Consider the following 21,644-nt stretch of genomic DNA (forward strand, 5'->3'; position numbering starts at 1 on the left):
AAAAAAGGGCCGAGGGGGTGGGCGGAACCTCTCTATATCTTCTATTACTTTGATTGTTAAGAGTTAAATATATTCTCTTATAATTTTGAATCTATTTAAAATACAAAAGCCTCAAATTATTTTCAAAATTGTAATAACATTTAGTAAACTTTGAGGATATTATTAATATATGCATTGTATAAAGCTAAAAGTGAAAATCTTGGCATGGTATCATAGACCCCATGATATCTATTTGGCTATTTTGCAAAAAATATCATATTTATATAAGTTTTAAGAAGTCTTTTTTTTTTTAACTTGGGGTTTTAAATATGAACATGTATAATTAGCAGAGTCTGTAAAATTTGAAGCAATTCTTTTATGACATGGAAATATTTTAAATTGTAGATAAATAAGTTATAGCCAATACCTGATGTAATTAATTAACACAGGAATGATGATACCTTTCCATGTCGAGGGGCTTTGTTTGTTAAGCCTGCATTCAAATTCTGGGATTCTTGGCCTTGTATTAGATCACTAGGTAGCCAAATATACTTACGTAATGGCTTTGTGGTTTAAATTGCTGTGTCCTGGGATGCTAAAAAGCTTTTCCCTTAGGTTTTAATTCCTTTTAATTGGCAGTGGTTGCCTAGGGATCTGTATTAATGAGTCTGGGACTATGTCTGAATTCAGTAAGAACAAAGATGTGAACAGTTAGCAATGTGGACCATGGGCATGATCCTGGGCTATTAGTAAAGTGTGTGTGAGGTATCTGCAGTTCTGCCTTAGTCCCTCAGAATAATTATTACATTATGAAACTACTTACAACCATATACATGTGTGTGTGTATAATATATTACAAAGTGATCTTCCCCAGTATTTTTTCCTGTAGAATAATGCTATTAAAATTCCCAAGTATAAAAGCTAACTATATATATATATATATATATATATATATTTAAAGTGATGTTTAAGGAATAGCAATATATGAACTGGGTATTTTTCCCCCTATACTCTTATTTTGAATCTTAATTTTTATTTTGGACCAAGATGTAAAAGAAATAATACACCTTCTATATTCTATTTAATAATCTTAATTTCTGGAATTGAAACCTGACTTTTATCACACTTATAGTTTCAACTTTTTCATTCCACTATCTTGGAAAAACAACTCCAAATGATATAGAAAAATATAGTGATCAGAAAATCAAATTTAAGGGAGTAATGCTTGTATCTGGAAATAATATCAATCTTGTCTAATAAAACACTTTCAAAACATACAGAAGGCACACCAATTAATTTATCTACAGATATTTCAGATTATTTCTTAAAAACAGCAAAATGTGCATTATTTGCCACTGTTTTATACATATCTTTGCTGAAATTTAAATTCTGAGTTAAAACATTACTTAAATGAAATATTGTCTCAAGCATTTTACCTGGCTCACAGTTTTTCTCATCTTCTCCATATTTACAATCTTCATGGCCATCACATTTCCATTTTGCTGATATACACTGACCATTGGAACACTGGAATTGATCTTTGGAACAACTTGTTTCACAATTTCTCTGACAAAAACAACACAAACATAATTAAAATTAAAATTTTAGATAAATGTCTTCAACCCCAAAAAACACATACAAGAATCTCAGATGGTCACACTTAAGCTCATCACTATAAAACATTATAATCATTTTCCAGTTTCATTTGTCTCTATTAGTCATAATAAAACAGAGAAATATAAAAAGAACATAAATCCCATGGCTTCATCAAGTAATAAAGTTGCTCTGAGTGGATTATACTCCAAACAGACAGTTATGGGGTAATGCAATTTTAATAGTTATAAATGACAATGAGAAATGTCAATAACCTCAGATATGCAGATGAAACCACCCTTACGGCAGAAAGCGAAGAGGAACTAGAGAGCCTCTTGATGAAGATGAAAGAGAAGGTTGAAAAAGCTGGTTTAAAACTCAGCATTCAAAAAAAGAAGATCATGGCATCCAGTCCCACCACTTCTTGAAAATAGATGGGGAAATGATGGAAAGAATGACAGACTTTATTTTCTTGGGGTCCAAAATCATTGCAGATGGTGACTGCAGCCATGAAATTAAAAGACACTTGCTCCTTGGAAGAAAATCTATGACCAACCTAGACAGCATATTAAAAAGCAGAGACATTACTTTGCCAACAAAAGTCCATCTAGTCAAAGCTATGGTTTTTCCAGTAGTCATGCATGGATGTGAGAGTTGGACCATAAAGAAAGCTAAGTGCCAAAGAATTGATGCTTTAGAACTGTGATGCTGGAGAAGACTCTTGAGAGTCCCTTGGACTACAGGGAGATCCAACCAGTCAATCCTAAAGGAAATCAATGTTGACTATTCATTGGAAGTACTGATGCCAAAGCTCCATTACTTTGATGTGAAGAACTGACTCATTGAAAAAGACCCTGATGCTGGGAAAGATTGAAGGCAGGAGGAGAAAGGGACGACAGAGGATGAGATGGCTGGATGGCATCACCGACTCAATGGACATGAGTTTGAGCAAGCTCTGGGAGCTGGTGATTGACAGGGAAGCCAGGCATGCTGCAGCCCATGGGGTCACAAAGAGTTGGACATAACCGAGGGACTGAACTGAAGTGACAACGATGATTGTGGGGAAATAAAAAGGCTAAAAGATATTTCTAATCAGTATAGCCAGTTCCTTGGGAATGGGGTGAAAAGATTAATGTGAAACAAGAAAAAATCCTAGGGTAATTCTGTCTTGCATCAACAAAACTTCCCCTGTGTTATTTCTTTCGCCTATCCCCACTTTTCTCCCTCTGTCCTTGTTCTTTCATACTTTGCTGTTCATATTCCTTTTCCATTCTTCTGCTATTTGTTCTTAGAGAACTGTGAAATGAACTGCCAGAATTGTCATTTTTGGCTAGCTAGCATCCAGATTTTATTTGGAAATCAAACAAGATAGTAGTGATGCCTTTGGGGGCCTTTCAGTTCTTTATATGAGATCAATGAAAGGGAAATTAGAAATTCACTTTCCTTGGGTCTGACCACTCTGGTTGAAATGGGATGCTCCAGTGAAATGTCTTGCTGAGATGATATTTTTCTGTTGTTTAGCAGTTTCTATTGTTGCCAAGATTTACTTGTCTGTTCTTTTCACAAAAGGTGCAGCACTCTTACAGCTTGTGAAACTTCCAGTGAATGAAGCATATGAACTGTTACTCCCTGCTTTTTCTCAGTTTCATCCCATGTAAGAAATAAGAGCTTATTTTCTGAATTCCTATAGTTTTCTCTTTGCTGATGACAGTTTAATTAGACTGCCTGCTATATAACTGATTTTCTTCTTTCCTTCCCCACTTCTTTTCCCAAGTATTGAAGATTTACCATTTACTAGAGTTTCTTAAATAATAATGTTGGTAAAACTGGCTAAGTGTTACTCACTGTGATGTCAGACTCTTTGTGACTGCATGGACTGTAGCCTGTCAGGCTTCCCTGATTGTAGCCTGTTAGGCTCCCCTGTCCATGGGATTCTCCAGGCAAGAATTCTGGAGTGGGTTGCCATTTCCTTCTCCAGGTGGTCTTCCAACCCAGGGATTGAACCTGAGTGTCCTGCAAGAGTTTCTTAAATAATAATGTAAATAAAAGGATGATTCCTCCCTGTATTTGGTAAATTCAGTTCAGTTCAGTTCAGTCACTGAGTTGTGTCTGACTCTTTGCGACCCCATGAATCGCAGCACACCAAGCCTCCCTATCCATCACCAACTCCCGGACACCAATGGACACCAAATCCATGTCCATTGAGTCAGTGATGTCATCCAGCCATCTCATCCTCTGTCGTCCCCTTCTTCTCCTGCCCCCAATACTTCCCAGCATTAAGGTCTTTTCCAATGAGTCAACTCTTCACATGAGGTGGCCAAAGTACTGGAGTTTCAGCTTCAACATCAGTCCTTCCAATGAGCACCCAGGAGACCTCCTTGCAGTCCAAGGGACTCTCAAGAGTCTTCTCCAACACCACAGTTCAAAAGCATCAAGTCTTCGGCTCTCAGCTTTCTTCATAGTCCAACTCTCACATCCATACATGACCACAGGAAAAACCATAGCCTTGACTAGATGGACCTTTGTTGGCAAGGTAATGTCTCTGCTTTTAAATATGCTATCTAGGTTGGTCATAATTTTCCTTCCAAGGAGTAAGCGTCTTTTAATTTCATGGCTGAAATCACCATCTGCAGTGATTTTGGAGCCCCCCAAAATAAAGTCTGACACTGTTTCCACTGTTTCCCCATCTATTTCCCATGAAGTGATGGGACCATGTAAACTCATAGACTAATAGAAGACCAGCATTTTAACCAACAATTTCAATAAAATATACTGTCAAAATAAATGAATATGCTTCAAAAACATGAGTTCATAAGGGTTTTAAGAAAGACTTCACAGAGGAATTTTAAACAGAATGAAACTAAGAAAATATTTTTCACACATAAGGATAAATAGAACCGTGATGTATCCAAGGGGTGAGCTATGTAATGGTGAATGACATTTGAAAAATAGCCCGTGTACTGGTCATGAGGAAGTAATTTCAGATTTTGTTCACCGCTTTCCTTTTCCATGTCCATTACTGTACCTGGGACATTTAAGAAGTAAGTATTCCATTAAAATTTGCTGGATAAATGATCGAATGAATGAAGTAGCAAATGTAGAAAATGAGGAATATATATTAAAATATTTTGTAATTTATGGCAACCCACTCCAGTATTCTTGCCTGGAGAATTCTATGAACAGAGGAGCCTGGCTGGCTACAGTCCATAGAGTTACAAAGAGCCAGACGTGACTAAAGCAACAGCATATATGTACCGCACGTATACACAGGATAGAAATAGTGTCTATGAATCAAGAACCTAATATCATGCAATGATTATAATAACTGCTCAGTATATTTTGTAGAATTAATTAATGTTTTTCTCAGCAATAGGGCTAATTCAAGTAAAGGAGCTCAGTAATCAGTGACACTGTTCTATCTGTATTGACAATAACACAGAAGGTAATACTTCTGGATATTTTTTCTACCTTCAGAAGAGTTTAATTTATAATATACTGCATATAGTTGATGCATGTGTCTGTGTCTATATTTGTGGGGTTTTTAATCATTATCTTAGACATCTTAAAACACACAGGAAAACAGAGGGAACAGAATAATAAAACCCATGTGCTCATCATGCATATTTAACAATTATCCACACTTAGCTATTCATGTTTCATAAGCCTCTCTCCCAGTTTATTTATATTTTGAACTTTAACATAATGACAATAGCTTCAGAAAATTAATACTATGATGGTATTAATAGAAAATTTTTAAAGTTATTCCCAATCCATTTAAAAAATTTCCTAATTTTCTCAACTGTAGAAAAATACTGTTTGATAAATGAAAAATCTAAAAGAACCTATACATTGAATTTGATTTGAGTTTCTTTTAATGTATAACTCTTTTTTGAATGCCATTTACTACTTGGGAAAAACAGGTCATTTGCTCTATAGAATGTCTCACATTCTGAATTTGGCTAAGTAAATACTAATAAAGTTACTTAGAAACCTCCAAAGTAACAATTGAGCTTTTTGTTTAAATATTATTATCAATTCATATATTTGTATACATTATTATATTTCAATACATTACAGTCATTTTTTATTTTCTTTCTAAGGCTCAAATTGTCCCTTTTGTATGTAGAAAACCCTGCAATTTTGCTCCTATGTATTTTGGACATTATCCCAATAGTCTTGTTTTCTGGCTTTACAAGATGTTAGTGGCTCATTTTGTCAATTTCCATTCACAGATCTAGAATTAAACATTTCTCAAAGGAGTTTTGATTCTGTTAATTGGGTAATGTAGTTAGAGGTCATGATATGAATGCTAGAGATAGTCTTTAAAGCTGGAATGTCATTGGTTTTAGGATTTTTCAGTGGCAGGGCTAAAAACATATTTTTAAAAACAGAAAAATAAATCAAGATCTCAAGCTGATACTTTTGAATTTAATTACAGGGTTTTTATTTACTTGCATTTTTTCTACATTCATATCTCCTTTATTTTACTTAAAAATTTTGAGTGTTAGTAATTTTAAAATAATTTTACATTGGAACTACTGTACTCTCTAAGACACAAATTTCAAATTAGCAAAACCAATGTTATTTAAAAAACACATGTATGAATATAATTTAAGATTCTTTTGCATTTCTTTTGATTCTTACAATATGTTATACTGGACACAGAGGTCAAATATATTCTAAATTCACTTTAAATAGTTCTTCTCTGTGTTTGCCACTAACCTGATACACAATTACATTGATCCAAGTTTTTGATTTAATGTTTTGGCTGAAAATTAAGAAAGTAATTCAGTTAACATTCATACAAAAAGTAATCCTTACAATTTTCTCTTTTGTTCCCAGTATAAGAATATCCTGTATGTAATTATGCTTTCTAGCCATCTGTTCAGCTCACTTTTTTGTTTGTTGACAATGCAACCCGTCATTCTAGATTTTATAAAGGAAATAGAAATCAACTGCCTGTAATGTTAGCCACTTAATTACATATAGACAGTATCAAAAGTCCATAAATGTAGAGAAAGACTACCTTTAAGAGAGTTAATTTCATTCCCTAGGGATATTAGCATAAAAATATATGGATAGTGGAGATATATTCAGCCACCAAGAATTGCATCCATTAACCTATAGCATGAGAGAAACAGCATGGATAAGGATGTCTACTTTCACATGAATAACATTTAGAAAAAAGAAGTGTTTAATTTTGTTTATGTATGTTGGACATCTAGTGAAAAACATGCAAGATGAAATCACAAGCCTTCAGTAATATATCCCCACCTTTTGATGTTTCACAATTACATGGTGCTGTTGGAATATATATATATTTTTAAAGAAAACAAAGACAAAACATTTTAATGGTATGGAAGAATTTATATGAAATATATTTTCCTGATTGTGAAACATTTAATAAAATTCTGAATAAATATAGATACTAAGTAAATATGTAGCTGGGAATTGTAAGACTTTAACTTCTCTGTGGATTTTTTAAAATTTTGTTTGACTTGTTTTGTGACTAGCCCCATAAACAGAAGTAATATTTTTCACCTTCTCCTAAGAGACCTTTGCAGCCTCAAGTTTTAAGGTTTCAGACCTTCAGGTGAGAAATAAAGTGCATTAGGTTCCAAAATCTAGACTTGTACATGATTAGGGGGACTTTTCCAAAATAGTGAGAGAATGGGGAGGAATTGTCCAATCTTGATAAGACTCCCTGAAGGTTGGGGAATATCTGGTTTGTGTGGATTCTATAACTAGTAGAGACCTTCAGGGTCTTCTGAAGAGGCAGGTAATCAGTGGATACTGGAGGAAGCTGAACTTGAAACACAGAAATCTCCAGAGCACCTGGGAAGATTCTTCCCAAGTCGATAGTCAGTGGGAGGCCCTTTTTGAAGCTGAGTACATATTCGTGTCAATCAGAGTAGCAGAAGTCTAGGCAGTCATTGTGCGTCAGGAGGAGCCATGGTGGCCACTGAGGACCAGAGACCTCATTTTCCCTTCTGTGGCTGGACTTGATTGTACAAGTGCTGCATTCCTGATAGTAACGTGAAAAATCACTAACTGAGAAAACCATGTAAAGTGACTATTACTGTGTGTCATGTATTATTTTTTAAAGCATCATGGAGTAATTAATATCTGAAACCCCAATACACAGATGCATAAATGATAAATTGTGTGAAGGTTTATATAATGTTAGCACAACCTGAGATTACAGAATTATCCAGAGAAATTCTAAACTTCTTAACTGTGTGTACATAGAACTTATTATAAATGGATTGTGAGTCATCATCTAAGCAAAGCTAAATCTGCAGTTTCATAAAAATTGATGACCCACATCTAAGTCTGTAAGACTATATCTACTGAAGAAGGAGTCTGGGGAGAACAAACTGTTTAAAATGCATAAAAATATTAGTCCTGACTATAAATACTGCAGCAAATTTACGAACAAATTCACAGATGGCAAAGGCATCAGCTATAGGGAATAGGGTTTCCAAACATCTTATTCCCAATCCAGCCATTCACTACTTGAGGTAAAACAGACTATAAAATTAACTGTCAATAGTAGCACAAGAGCTATTCCCTGTGCTGGATGTGTGCAGCACAGAGCATAGATATAATACATATCTTAGTGTGTCAGAAGCAAAGTGCATTCAGAGCTGTCCCTGTCACACTCATTGAATGGAATAATAATTATGAATGAAATTTTAAGGAACCACTTTATTTTTTGTTTGATTTCTCAAAAACGCCTACCTCATCCGAGCCATCTGCACAATCAAAATCTCCATCACACCAAAACCTTGAAGAAACACAGTCCCCGTTGGCACAGAGAAAATCTTTCAGTGTACAGGTCTGTGGCTCTGGGGACAGAAAAATAGCACAAGTTTATTCTATTACATGCAACTTCATTCTAAAATTTATATGACATACCACGTGAGGTAGCATTGAGAAAAAAGAAGTTAGCCAGGCAGAACCAATAAATTGTTTATAAAAAAAAAAGAGAAACATTTCATGAAGCATCTGTGGTATATAATATAATGATTTTTCACATTTATTTTTGAAGTCATGAATAGAAAGTGGCATTAGATACAAATTGAAAAAAATGCAAAAGATAAATAGCTTACTGTTTAATGAAAATCCAGTAGCAAAGTAAAAGAAAAGGCATAAAAATCTACATATTAAAGTAAAACAACAATTTTTCCAGTTGAAATTCTAAATCATATTATGCATTTACTTAAAGGATGTAAGACATTTTGTTACTCTCTATGGGTACACAGGACTATTTATTAACTGAAGAGTCTAAACTTTGGTTCATGACTTTTTATTATGTATTCTAATGACTTTCTAATTCTTCAATTCTGTCCCTGGAAAATTCAGAGCTCCTAGAACTAAAAGGATATGTGGAGATATTATTGGACATGATTGAAGGAGATTCTTTTTTGAAAACTGCCTATTTATTTATGCAGTTATTTGCTTATGCCTTAACCTCATTTACCTGCCATTTCAGATAATTTGCTAACTGTTAATTTAATTATGCTTCACCATGTTCCATATAGGACCTAAGCCAAATACTGTGACTTGTTATTTGGCTCAACTCCTGTGCAGGATATGTTTCATCTGGACAATGAAGCAGGAGTGCAGAAATTTTCCCTAACAAGTAATCAGTATAACTGCTGACCGTCACCTCTTGCTTGGTTTTGATTCTCTAAACAGAACTGATATCTGGCATGATGAGAGACCCTCCTTACCCCTCTCATTAACTGTATTTACAACGGTCCTGTTTCACACACAATAATATTCTTGTTCAGGTAAAACAGAAATTGGCAACAGAAATAAAATTTAAAGAATATTCATATGAAGCATAATTTCTACATAAAGATTGTGCATAATTCAGCCAGTATTTAAATATCACTCTATGCAATCACTCAGGTTCTCACTATAGGGTAACATATGAATGTTTGATATCATGAAGGCTCTTACATTTCTATATAAATATCCCTTCTGAGAACACTGGAAGAACTTTGAAAAATGTAATATGTATTGAACATTTTGTTCTGTTCTGGGTCTTTATTTTAAAAATGTGAACTTCTGGCTATGAATAAGATAAGATGCTTATCAATAGAATGAAAAAGAGCCACTAAGTGGAGGGTCTCCCTCATTTTTAAATACTCCTTTGTTTAGACAGCATGACAAGAACAGTTTCTCTTTTAGTCTTTGTACTATATTCGTATATATGACACTTTAATTTTAAAAACAACTTAATTAATAGTAATATTGATAACTATAACAATAATACAAAAATACCAGCTACTGAGTGTTCATTGGAAGGACTGATGATGAAGCTGAAACTCCAATACTTTGGCCACTTGTTGTGAAGAGCTGACTCATTTGAAAACACCCTGATGCTGAGAAAGATTAAGGACAGGAGGAGAAGGGGATGACAGAGGATGAGATGGTTGGACGGCATCACCAACTCAATGGGCATGAGTTTGGGTAAACTCCGGGAGATGGTGATGGACAGGGAGGCTTGGCGTGCTGCAGTCCACGGGGTCACAAAGAGTGGGACATGACTGAGCGACTGCACTGAACTGAACTGAACCAGCTACTGATATTTTGTTTGCTGTTAAGCACTAGGTGAAGATAATGCCAAATAGTTGAATTAGCTCATCAGTTAACGTTAACAATTCTATAAGATAGGTGGGCTTCTCTGGTGGCTCAGACGGTTAAAGACTCTGCACGCAAGAAGGAGACCTGGGTTCGACCCCAGGGTCAGGAAGATCCCCCGGAGAAGGGAACGACATAAGTTAGATATTATTGTTGGACCCTTTTTTAGATGAGTAAATTGAAGCAGAGAGAGGAAAAAACTTACTCCAAATCACCCAGCAGGTAAAAGAGCTAGTATTAAACTTGAATCTAGATAACCTGACACCGGGATCTATATTTTTACTGCAAAGCCGTATCATTGCCTCCCATACTACTGAGGAAGTAATAAGTGTTCACATATTACAGGGATTGACATTAAAGCCCTTGAAAAGTCAAGTTAATTGTCCAAGGCACACAGCTAGCAATGTCGACTTTACAGTAATAATAAAAGAAAACCCTTTTCCTCTTTGTATCCACCCATGCTGAATCTGTTTCACTCTCCTTCCATTTGCAGAAACACGTGGTTTTATTCTCAGGGAAAATAAATTCTATTAAATAAATAAATAAATAGATGCTCAATTTTTGAATAATGGTGAATAACATTGGATATTAAATACTAAACAGACAGTGCCTTTAAAATGTATTATATTTAGATATTTTAAAAATAGCAGTACAATCTTTAATTTCATGATTTGAGGGTATTAAAATATGATAATTCTTCCTTTAATATTCTCATTTGCTTTTATTCTAATTAAGAACAAGTGTGTTTATCATGTGCTAAATAGCAATGGCCTCACAGGCTTTTACACACTGCTATGGGCAGGGCTGGATGTTGTTAGTTCAAGGTTATAAATAAAATTGTATAGCCAGTAGATCAAGGTATTTGCCCAACAAATCCACAGAATATTTGATCTATAGAGACTTGCTTTAACATTTTTAATTATTCTGTTCCAATAGGAGAGGAAAGGAACTGAGAGACTTGCTTAGAAAAGCACTTTTCAGTACAAATGGAAATTCTGTATGTGCTACCATGTTTAAAATAAAAAAGCCAGAAAAAATAATCCTGAATTATTTATATATACACAAATGTCATCAAGGAATGGGATAGCTAATGTGTTTCTAACTCTCACCTAAATGCCTTAGAATCTTTTCCCACTAGTTCTCTCAAAAAGAAATTCTCTTTTGGGGAAAATGAAATTTTGTTATCAGAGAAGATCTAAATTATTATATTCTCTTATCGTTTACTTTGCCTTTAATCTTTTCGGGATAAAGTAAAGGATGAATTTTTAGAACTTGGCACAATAGCATTTTTCTTGTGGAAAAGAACCGAAAAATGACTATACCTGGAACATAACCCGTTTGGAAAGAAAATTTGAATGTGGCATTTTCCCTAATATTTCTAAAATGTTCTTCCTACACTACCTTGGTCTGATATTACCTGTTCCTGAGATCAAAGGAGATAGGGAATCCCATACATGAAGGATTAACCAGGTTTTTCATAAATCTCATCTAAACAAGCTAGACTGACAGCCAAGAAGCCTTTACAGAGCATGTTTCAGAAGGCTGATCTGGATTCTATAATAAGGATAAAAAATAGGGGTATTGTATAAACTGGTCACCCCCTTTGATAGTAGTGAAGGCATAAACATCCTGCCTCGGAATTGAAAGGAGCTATAGGAGACGACTTCACAAAATCTAAGAAGCTATAGTCAGAAAATAAAAGCAACTTTCAAAGCCATAGAGTTAGTGGCAGAGAATAAAAGCTTCCAGGCTCCAATTTCTCTACTCAGTATATTATCATAAACTCTTGGTGATAAGTTCAAAAATTATATCAGTGTGAGTGTGAGCATCTGAGGAGAATTTTTAGAATACAATTAGTATAACTGTCATGCTATACAAATAATCTTCTGATATAAATTCAGTGTGAAAGTACTAGAAATTCAAATAAGGCAGATGCAGCTTGTCTCTACATAAACCTATATCTAGTTGATCAAATTATTTGGTACTTTAAAATCCATTGGAGTGCCAGTTACTTTTTAATAATGCAAAGTTATGAAATAATTTTATTTTGTACATCAATTACTTGGATGGCAGACATACCATATATATTTGTTGCTGATGAAAATAGTACAGATGTTGAGATTTTAAAAATATTTCCAAACCTTTGCCCCAGATTACTAAATGACTTCAATAACAATGAAATTTTCTTATTTTTAAGAGCAGAAATCATTGCTGAAGTAAAATGTCCCTGCTGAACACTTAACAAGGGAAATGATCATCATCAGATGATGAAATGACAATGGGCTAATTATCCTATGTAGATGTAAAAAATTAGAAGGCATATTAAACTAAAACATAGCTGGCAGTTAATTGCTCTGCTGCTATTCCAACTCTTTCCATATCTATGCCTGGAATATTTCCCACTCAATTTAAAAAGTTAATTCATTATAAGAGATTCATAAACAAAGAAGCCCAAAAGCAAATTTTATAGTAAATTGCTAATATTATAAATATGTGTCAGGCACTGTGCAGATCATGGGACATTGTTCTACTTCTTCAACGATCTTCAGACATTTAAATAGGAATTCAGATACATATGATAAATAAATGAGACAATCAAATGTGAGTGAATTTTGCATAATAGCGTGTGGGCCTTTAAAAAAAAAACATCTTGCTATTGTGTAAGACTGACTATCTCTGGTATGTTTCAGTACTTAATAAAGGCTAACAATAAATGACAAATGTGGATTAAAAGGCATATCTTTGACTAATGACATTTAGAAAACATGATACCACTGCCCTCTCGAGCATACTGTTGTCATCTATATATAACTATATATAAAATTATGACATGTATGTAATATGTGGTCATAATTACAATACATATTATATCATGTGTATATAATGATAATAGTTTTGTTGTAGTTATATACATATTATTTTAATAGTTTCAATATATAATAAGACATTGGAAATATTTTGAAAGCATTTTAATACAGCAACAGTACATTTTTCTAAGGCTGACTTCTACAGGACTAATCTCTTGGTGCTCCCTATAGATATATTGTGTTTTCTTATTTTTCAGAGACTCAGCTTCTGTCTATGTAGAACTGGTGGCATTTTCAATGCTTAAATCTTCCCATTTTTCTGGCTTAGTTAAGATGGTATATTCAAACACCACTTAATGATCTACAGCCCTTGATCCTTACACTTAAACATTCTTCCATGTTTAACATGCTATCTACTCTGACGTTTATCCTGTATACACCTTCTATTCTTCCATGTCACAACTATAATATGCTTCATTCTCGTTCACTGCCACTTTTTCTTGCCAAATTCATCAATATTGCTTGTCTTAGTAGGAACTAAAAGAGATCCACACATAATTGGGTATTTTATACTGCAATGCTTGATACTGCAGTCTATTCCCTTGCTTTTTCTTAAGGGCTCTGTGACTACAGTATTTATCACTAAGTTTCCATGGTGACAAGTGAGATGCAATTGTTCCTTCTCCTAGCTTTCTTGCATCAAAAGATGACTTTTAGGAGATGTCACCAAAATGATATTTGGCCACTTAGGAAACCCCAGGAGAAACCAGCTATCTCTGCTCTTCATTCTTCTCCTTCCTGTCTCATTAAAACAGCAACCTAACTTCTCACACCATTTAAATAACCACTTGAATAAAGGGTCTTCCAAGATGTGAGTCTCCATGTTACCTTTCCACCTCCTTCTCTTGTTTTCAATATCCTTTAGTCACAGATGCTTCCTTTCAGGTATATTATTTATGAAAGTGAAAGTCACTCAGTAGTGTCAGACTCTTTGTGACCCCATGGACTCTACAGTCCATGGAATTCTCCAGGCCAGAATACTAGAGTGGGTAGCCTTTCCATTCTCCAGGGTATCTTCCTAACCCAAGGATTGAAGCCAGGTCTCCCACACTGCAGGCAGACTCTTTACCAGCTTTGCCACAAGGGAAGTCCAAGAATACTGGAGTGGGTAACCTATCTGTTCCCCAGAGGATCTTCCCGACCCAGAAATCGAACTAGGGTCTCCTGCATTGCAGGTGGATTCTTTACCAACTGAGCTATCAGGGAAGCCAAACTAACATTGATAATTAACACTAAATTTTCCAAAACTAAGCTGAGTAGTTAATATGTTAATTTAAGCTCTGAAATGAAATTAAAGTAAATAAGAAGTACATACATAATTGTTTCTTTTTTGAAATCACTCCTCTAGTCTTACCACCATTAGATCTTTATTTTAATCACTGGACAGAATCTTGAGAACTGCTATATAATTTTTTTTTAAATTAAAGATTAAAGAAATCTAGAACAATCTAATAAATCTCTGCAATGCACTTTACCTTTCTAAAGAGTATAATCAGTTGGGAGATATTTATACGAAGATGGAGTAATAAAGGTTTCTATATTCAAAGTATTTCATAATCATAATTATCCAGAGATTGCATACTTAAGGTCCCTGATCCTCAAATACTGGTCAGATTAACTTTTGAAAATGACTCAAACCATTAGCTGATATTTTGCAAACTGAATATCCAAGTGGTTTATTAAGGCTGTGATTCCACTAATTGTATGCTTTTATATAATATATCCCAACACTTTAATATAACAGTTCCTATTTTGTCTCCTGCATCATGGGAAATGAATGCTCTAAATCCAATGTATAAAGTAGATATTATTGTTATCATAAAACTCTTTTGGGAAGTAGAAGAATGTTAATATTTAATAATGGAATTTGATTATTGTCTTACTTTGAACATGATTATATTGCCTTTTTGTTTAAACAGCCCTATAAGAAAGTGCTGGTAAGAAATACACTCAGAAATGAATGCTAGAAGATGGATACTGTCACAATTTTACATACTGTCATGCTTTGTAGAAAATAAAATTGCTGGCTAATTAATGTTTTTTAAACTTATTACATAAAAATGCAGAAGGCAGATGATGAAAATTGCTTTATTCTATTTTCAGAGAAAAGCATCCTGAATACATATGGTGTTCACCACTCCAGAGAGAATAAATGATATTTCACTGAAAGATGCTCATGGGTGAATTTGTAGTGTAAATGGGTCTGAGACTGAAATAAAATGAATACCATCGGTTAAAGAATGATATGTTTTGTGTCTCCACATCATTCAGCTCTTTCTATGAACTTGCATCAAGGGTTTCTTTCATTGCATACTAACGGGTTGCATTAAACCTCATGATACTTTCATAGCAATTCTGATAACTGTAAGAAAATAACTCCCAGGATGAGCCATTTCAATAATTCTACCATTTGAGATTCAGGTCAATTTAGCCTGAATATTCTTGTTCAAATGTGAATATATGTATAAAAATGTGAGCTGCAAGACAGGTTCAAATTCATATCTTAACTAAACTAAAAATTGCTATCCTGCTTATTGAATAGGCTGTCAAGCTTGCAACATTCTCAAGCAAGAGTTACTTACTACAGTTTTCTTCATCTGAATTATCACTGCAGTCATTTTGGCTATCACACCGCCAATGATCTGGAATACAGTTGTTGTTTTTACACTGGAATTCATGAGGACCACAAGTCTTTTTATCTGTAATGGAAAGAACCAGAATTTGCATTGTTGGCTTCCATAAAGATATCCCTCATTGTGTCCTCACTGCTGTGTGAATCCAGGGGACATGACATTTCCTAGGACCTCAAGTCAGTTCTTAACTGAGAAGCATTCCTAGGAAAAATTGAAGGCAAATTCTGACTAATATTTCATTGTGAGCTAATTACAAAGCAACTGATTGGACCATCCACTCAACACAAATCAGTCAATAAAAATAAAGATCAAGATTATTGAAAACTATCCTTCTTTAAGATACTCCTCTAAGCCATCTTCTATTTTTGCTATAAAGTAGCAGCCATAAAGAAATAGTTATTAACCAAACTGTGTGGTTGCCATCTTGTCTTCCTTCTTTAGAAGTTCTTATTCAAAATTTACCTATGGTCAGCTGATCTAAATGTATAGATTACAATAGTGCCTAAGTAAAGACCTTACAAATTGTTAAAGTGCCAGTGTATCTGAACCTCTAAATAACCCCACTGAGTATCAGGAAATGTATTAACTAGCCCTTCACTTTACAAATGCTAAGGCAGATATTCTTAGAAGTTTAAGAACTTGATGCATTTTCACTACCACTAAATGACACAGCCAATTAAAAAAAAGAAAAGTGTGCATTGACTCCTGATTTGCTGTTCTTTACAAAAAATCTAACTGTGTCCATTGGATCCAGAATAAAAATTTACATAATAAGAATTTATGCAAAGTTTAGATCAGATATTTAAAAATTTTCATGACTAATATCCAACTGTTTATAATCTACTCCATTGCTTCTTAAACTGTAATGTGTGTATATATTAATTATTGGGAATTTTGCTAAAATGGAAATTGTGATTGAGTACATCTAGAATTCTAACACATTCTCTAAGTGATAATATCATCTTTGATCTATGAAACACACTGAGTTAGCAAGGTCAAAGCATCAAGATGATATAAATTCAAGTACATAAAATAATAAGAGTATTGATGTCAATGCACAATTTAAGATTTTCCTTTCACAGACTTAGATCAACTCTTTTTTTCCACAGCCATGTTAGAGATGGATAGTGAAGTGTTAAAATGATTGAGATTGGTAAAATAAATTTACTAAGGGAGAGGAGAAGCTATTTGGTGGCCATTGCTACTCTTTACTGCAAATTGCATTTTAAAAAATTCAGATTTAAATAATATTATGAAAACAAAAGTGATTTAGGTTTAATTAAGAAAATCAGGAAATGATCATATATTGAAGATCCAGGCCACCTGCTGGGTAAGGATTTTCATAAACATGATCACACTCAATCTTCATAACATTCCTAGGAAGTATCATTACATGCATTTAAGTAAATGAGACATAAATCTTAAGAGTTTAACTGATTTCTCCAATTTTACAAAGGTCTTAGATGGCAAAGGAGGAATTTTTATCCAATCCTTCTCCAGAAACATTTTGCATTTTTGTAGAAATTCTCATGATAGACCTCAAATGCACTGTTTTACTAATATATGTGTATTAGATAAAGACTCTGATGCTGGGAGGGATTGGGGGCAGGAGGAGAAGGGGACGACAGAGGATGAGATGGCTGGATGGCATCACTGACTTGATGGACATGAGTCTGAGTGAACTCCGGGAGTTTGTGATGGACAGGGAGGCCTGGCGTGCTGCAGTTCATGGGGTCGTGAAGAGTCAGACACGACTGAGCGACTGAACTGAACTGAACTGAATAAATATATGCATACAGATAGAGAGAGAGGGAGAGATAATATTTCCCTCCCCCTCTTCCATTCTGCCTACATACCTGCCTGTCTGGTAATGATTACTCAGAATTTAACTGTGTCACTGTGTTGAGTACTGTGTTTCATAATATATCCTTTTTGCCTGTGCTCTATACCTAACTTCAGATTCAAAAATTGGTCTAAAATTTACAAAAGTTCTAATGTAGCATTATGCACATCTCAATCAAGCAACCATGTTAGGATATTGGAATTTAAACAACCCTTTAAGATATTGTATCCGATCAGATCAGATCAGATCAGTTGCTCAGTCGTATCCGACTCTTTGCAACCCCCTGAATCTCAGCACGCCAGGCCTCCCTGTCCATCACCAACTTCCTGAGTTCACTGAACTATTTAGATAGTTACTTCATTTTGGAAATTAAAACAAACTCCTCTAAAACTAATACTATAGGTAACAGTAGTTTTATTTATTCCTTGCCATGGGTTGCTTGCATTATTTAAAATATTGTTTAAATTTTTAGAATAGAAGAATATAAGAAAGCAATCTGGATCAGAGAAATAGACTATTTAACTTAGTATTACATTGTACACAGGCAATTCTCCATGATTACAAAAGGTTAACAATCAGGACTGAGTATCAATACAATGGGTTTTTAAGTTTTCTCCCCTAAATTGTATCATATTTTGTGTTTGAAAAGAGACTTACACTTACAAGTTACAATAATAAGTTCATTACAGTTCATTGCTAAGGTTTCCATTTGGGACATTGCAGAAAGAGTCACATGAAAATGTTAATTGCCTTATGTAAGGTTATTTGAATTTTATGTTTCCAAGCTATTTAACTTTTTGATCCATGACACTGTTTATAAACATTACAAATATAAACTATATAGGTATAAACAGCAGTTCTTGAATTGGCTACATATTAAAGTCACCAAGGGAATGTTAAAAAATCCCTCTGCCCAGTCCATCTCCATATCAATAAAATCAGATTCTCTGGGGTGGAACCCACATATCAGTATTTTTATTAAAGCAAGCTGAATGATTCCAATGAGCAGCCAATACTGAAAATCACTGAACCTCAAAACCAATTGTAGAACAGAACATATATAATTCCAAATTGTAATACTCCAGAAAAATACTCACAATATGTAGAGTTTTCTATTCATTCATATTGTTGAATAGAAATGGAACAATGTTTTCATTTTTTGATATTATAAATTTAGAGAAAACAAATATAGTATTTGAAAACTTTTCTTTGTTTAATACATTTTCATATGAATTGTAGATACTCAGAAACAAATTGGATCCTCCCAGAAAGGTGGAGTGAGGGACCATCAAAAGATAAAACTGTTTGTAATATATACTATATGGGGCTTCTTTATATGTGCACTGCCTATTTCTCAAAAGAGAGAAAAGAATCTGGTTCTGTGATGCCTTGTGGAATAAGAACTGAGGACGTGGACTGAGAAACAGGGGTGAAAGATAGATTTAGTTTTCTCCTTATACCAAAAGGAAGCCAAAGGAAGCTATAAACTGCTGAATTAATAACTGAATTTGGAATGTTACCATGCGATGTGTCAGATAGAGAGTTTCAACAGAGGAAGTCAACTGGAGTCCCCGGCCAGCAATCTCGGACCTTGCAATAGAAGCAAAAATTTGCAAACTACCACTTCAAGCTTAAGCTCAAAGGCAAAGTTTATTAAAGCATAGATATACTCACAGAGAGAGAGTGGGGATGTTTCTGGAAAGTAAAACCAGCCCGCCTATAAGGCTTAGGGGCTTCCCAGGTGGCACTAGTGGTAAAGAACCCTCCTGCAAATGCCCGAGACATAAGAGATGCAGGTTCCATTCCTGGGTCAGGATGATCCCCTGGAGGAGAGCATGGCAACCCACTTCAGTATTTTTGCTTGGAGAATACCATGGACAGAGGAGCCTGGTGGGCTGCAGTTCATAGAGTTCCAGAGTCAGACGTGACTGATGTGACTTAAACACACATGCATACAGGCTTCAGCTTGTTTATAAGTTGTTCTATGAGGAGGTGGAACGTAATCATGGGTGAAAGACGGGGGACAGCTATTTGATTGACTGCCCTGATATCTGTAACTCACTCATTACTGCTCATGTCCCTATCCTCGGTTCACTAAGAAAAACCCATCTTGGATGTGTGTATGGGCTAGATTTTATTATAATGTTGGTATATATTAAGTCTGAGTTTACTAGAAGTTACATGCCTGTCTAGACAGGGCATGCAATGCCCAGGGCCTTCTCTTATGATACTGTGCTCCCTCTTTATCAGGATAAGTTGCTCACCAACCAACCAGAGTTTCACAGGTTCTGGGTGAAGTCAGAGGAGGGTCTCCAGATGGTTGGGGCCTAACTGGTTGTCCCCCAAGTGAGGGTCCTCAGATAGTTGGTGCTTAGCTGAATTATCCCCCTCTTGTTTCTTTCATCTCTGTCACTTCCTTGTTGCTAATGTCTAACTACATATTAGGAAGGGCACAGGATACAACATCATTGTATATGTTTATTATATATCTATATATCCACAATAACAAAAAATTAAACTTTTACAATGGTATCAATCAAACAACAAATACCCAGGAATAAAGCTAGCGAAATTTGTGCAAGACCATACTGAAAACCATACAGCATTGCTGAGAGAAAGTTAATATGTCCAAGAAAATGCAGTGATATCTATATTCATGGACTAGAAAACTCAAATTACTATAGCTTTCTCTAAATGAATATACAGAATTAATGAAACCCTTACTAAAATTCCAGCAAGTTACTTTTGAAGGGTTAGGTTATCCTAATCTAATTGTTCTTAAGAAATTGATTATCCTAAATTTATATTTGAATGCAAAGGATATAGAACAATCAGCCAATGCTGAAAAAAGAACAAAGCTAGAGTATTTACAGTACCTGATTTTAAGTTTAAAGTTACAGTATCAAGAGAGTATTAAACAAAATGAAACTAGAAATATAAGTCTACACATACAGTTAACTGATTTTCAACAAAGGCTCTAAATCAATTTAATGGGAAGAGGAAACTCTTTTTTAGCAACTATTACTGAAATAAGTGGCTATCTATATGAAAAAGATAAATCTCAACCCACCATACCCATACACAAAAATGAATCTCAGTTGATCATAAGTGTAATATAAAGCTTCTAGAATATTGTAAAATATTTTCATAATCTTGGAGTAGGCAAAGATTGCTTGCTTACTATGTCGTTTCAGTCATGTCCAACTCTTTGGGCCCCCATGGACTAGGGCCCTCCAGGCTCCTCTGTCCATGGGATTCTCCAGGCAAGAATACTTGAGTGAGTTTCCATGCCCTTCTCTGATTTCTTAGAACACATAAAACAATAATCAAAAAAATTGGCAAATTGAACTTAACCAAAATTAAACTTTTTTATTCTCTAGAAGATATCATTAAGAAAAATGAATTGACAAACTTTTCTTCATATTAAAAATTGAAATACGGAGTTTTTGTTGATCATGTTAATATTCTGTAATCATCACTATCTATCTTCCAGTTCAGAAAACATAATGATTACAGGCAGCTGGGTAACATGCAATTATTCTTGTTACAAAAAAAGTAATGCAGTCACAGAAACACCGAAGCAAAAAGAATTATGATAACAATGAAACTGAGCCTCCATCATGGAAGCTCCTTGTTTCCTCTTCTTGACTCTAACATCATAGAGTTAGAAGCTGGGGTTAGAATTGGAGTTTGCACCTTCTTTTCTACTGATAGAAAATCTTGTCTACTACTGGGGGCAGGATAACTGTCGGTTATCAAAACATAACCTGTTTATATAGACATCATTATGTTCTTTCTTTAAATCAACCTTATACAGTTTGTATAAGACCCTTATGGCAGAAAGTGAAGAGGAACTAAAAAGCCTCTTGATGAAAGTGAAAGAGGAGAGTGAAAAAGTTGGCTTAGAACTCAACATTTATAAAACGAAGATCATGGCATTTGGTCCCATCACTTCATGGGAAATAGATGGGGAAACAGTAAAAACAGTGTCAGACTTTATTTTTTTGGGCTCCAAAATCACTGCAGATGGTGACTGCAGCCATGAAATTAAAAGACGCTTACTCCTTGGAAGGAAAG

The 21,644-nt window shown here is 34.6% G+C and overlaps 1 protein-coding gene across 1 annotated transcript in view; it reads right to left on the bottom strand.

The window, feature by feature from the left end:
- Positions 1 to 21,644, bottom strand: part of LRP1B (low density lipoprotein receptor-related protein 1B) — a 1,806,191-nt gene that overhangs the window by 186,045 nt on the left and 1,598,502 nt on the right. Inside the window, exons 67-69 of the mRNA XM_010853706.1 lie at positions 15,674 to 15,790; positions 8,314 to 8,420; positions 1,416 to 1,545 (exon numbers count right to left, since the gene is read on the bottom strand). Of these exons, the coding sequence (XP_010852008.1) occupies positions 1,416 to 1,545; positions 8,314 to 8,420; positions 15,674 to 15,790 (354 nt within the window). The remainder of the gene's footprint in view (positions 1 to 1,415; positions 1,546 to 8,313; positions 8,421 to 15,673; positions 15,791 to 21,644) is intronic.

Source organism: Bison bison, unplaced genomic scaffold (genome assembly GCF_000754665.1).
Source record: "Bison bison bison isolate TAMUID 2011002044 unplaced genomic scaffold, Bison_UMD1.0 scf7180017864330, whole genome shotgun sequence".
NCBI classification, from domain to species: Eukaryota; Metazoa; Chordata; class Mammalia; order Artiodactyla; family Bovidae; genus Bison; species Bison bison.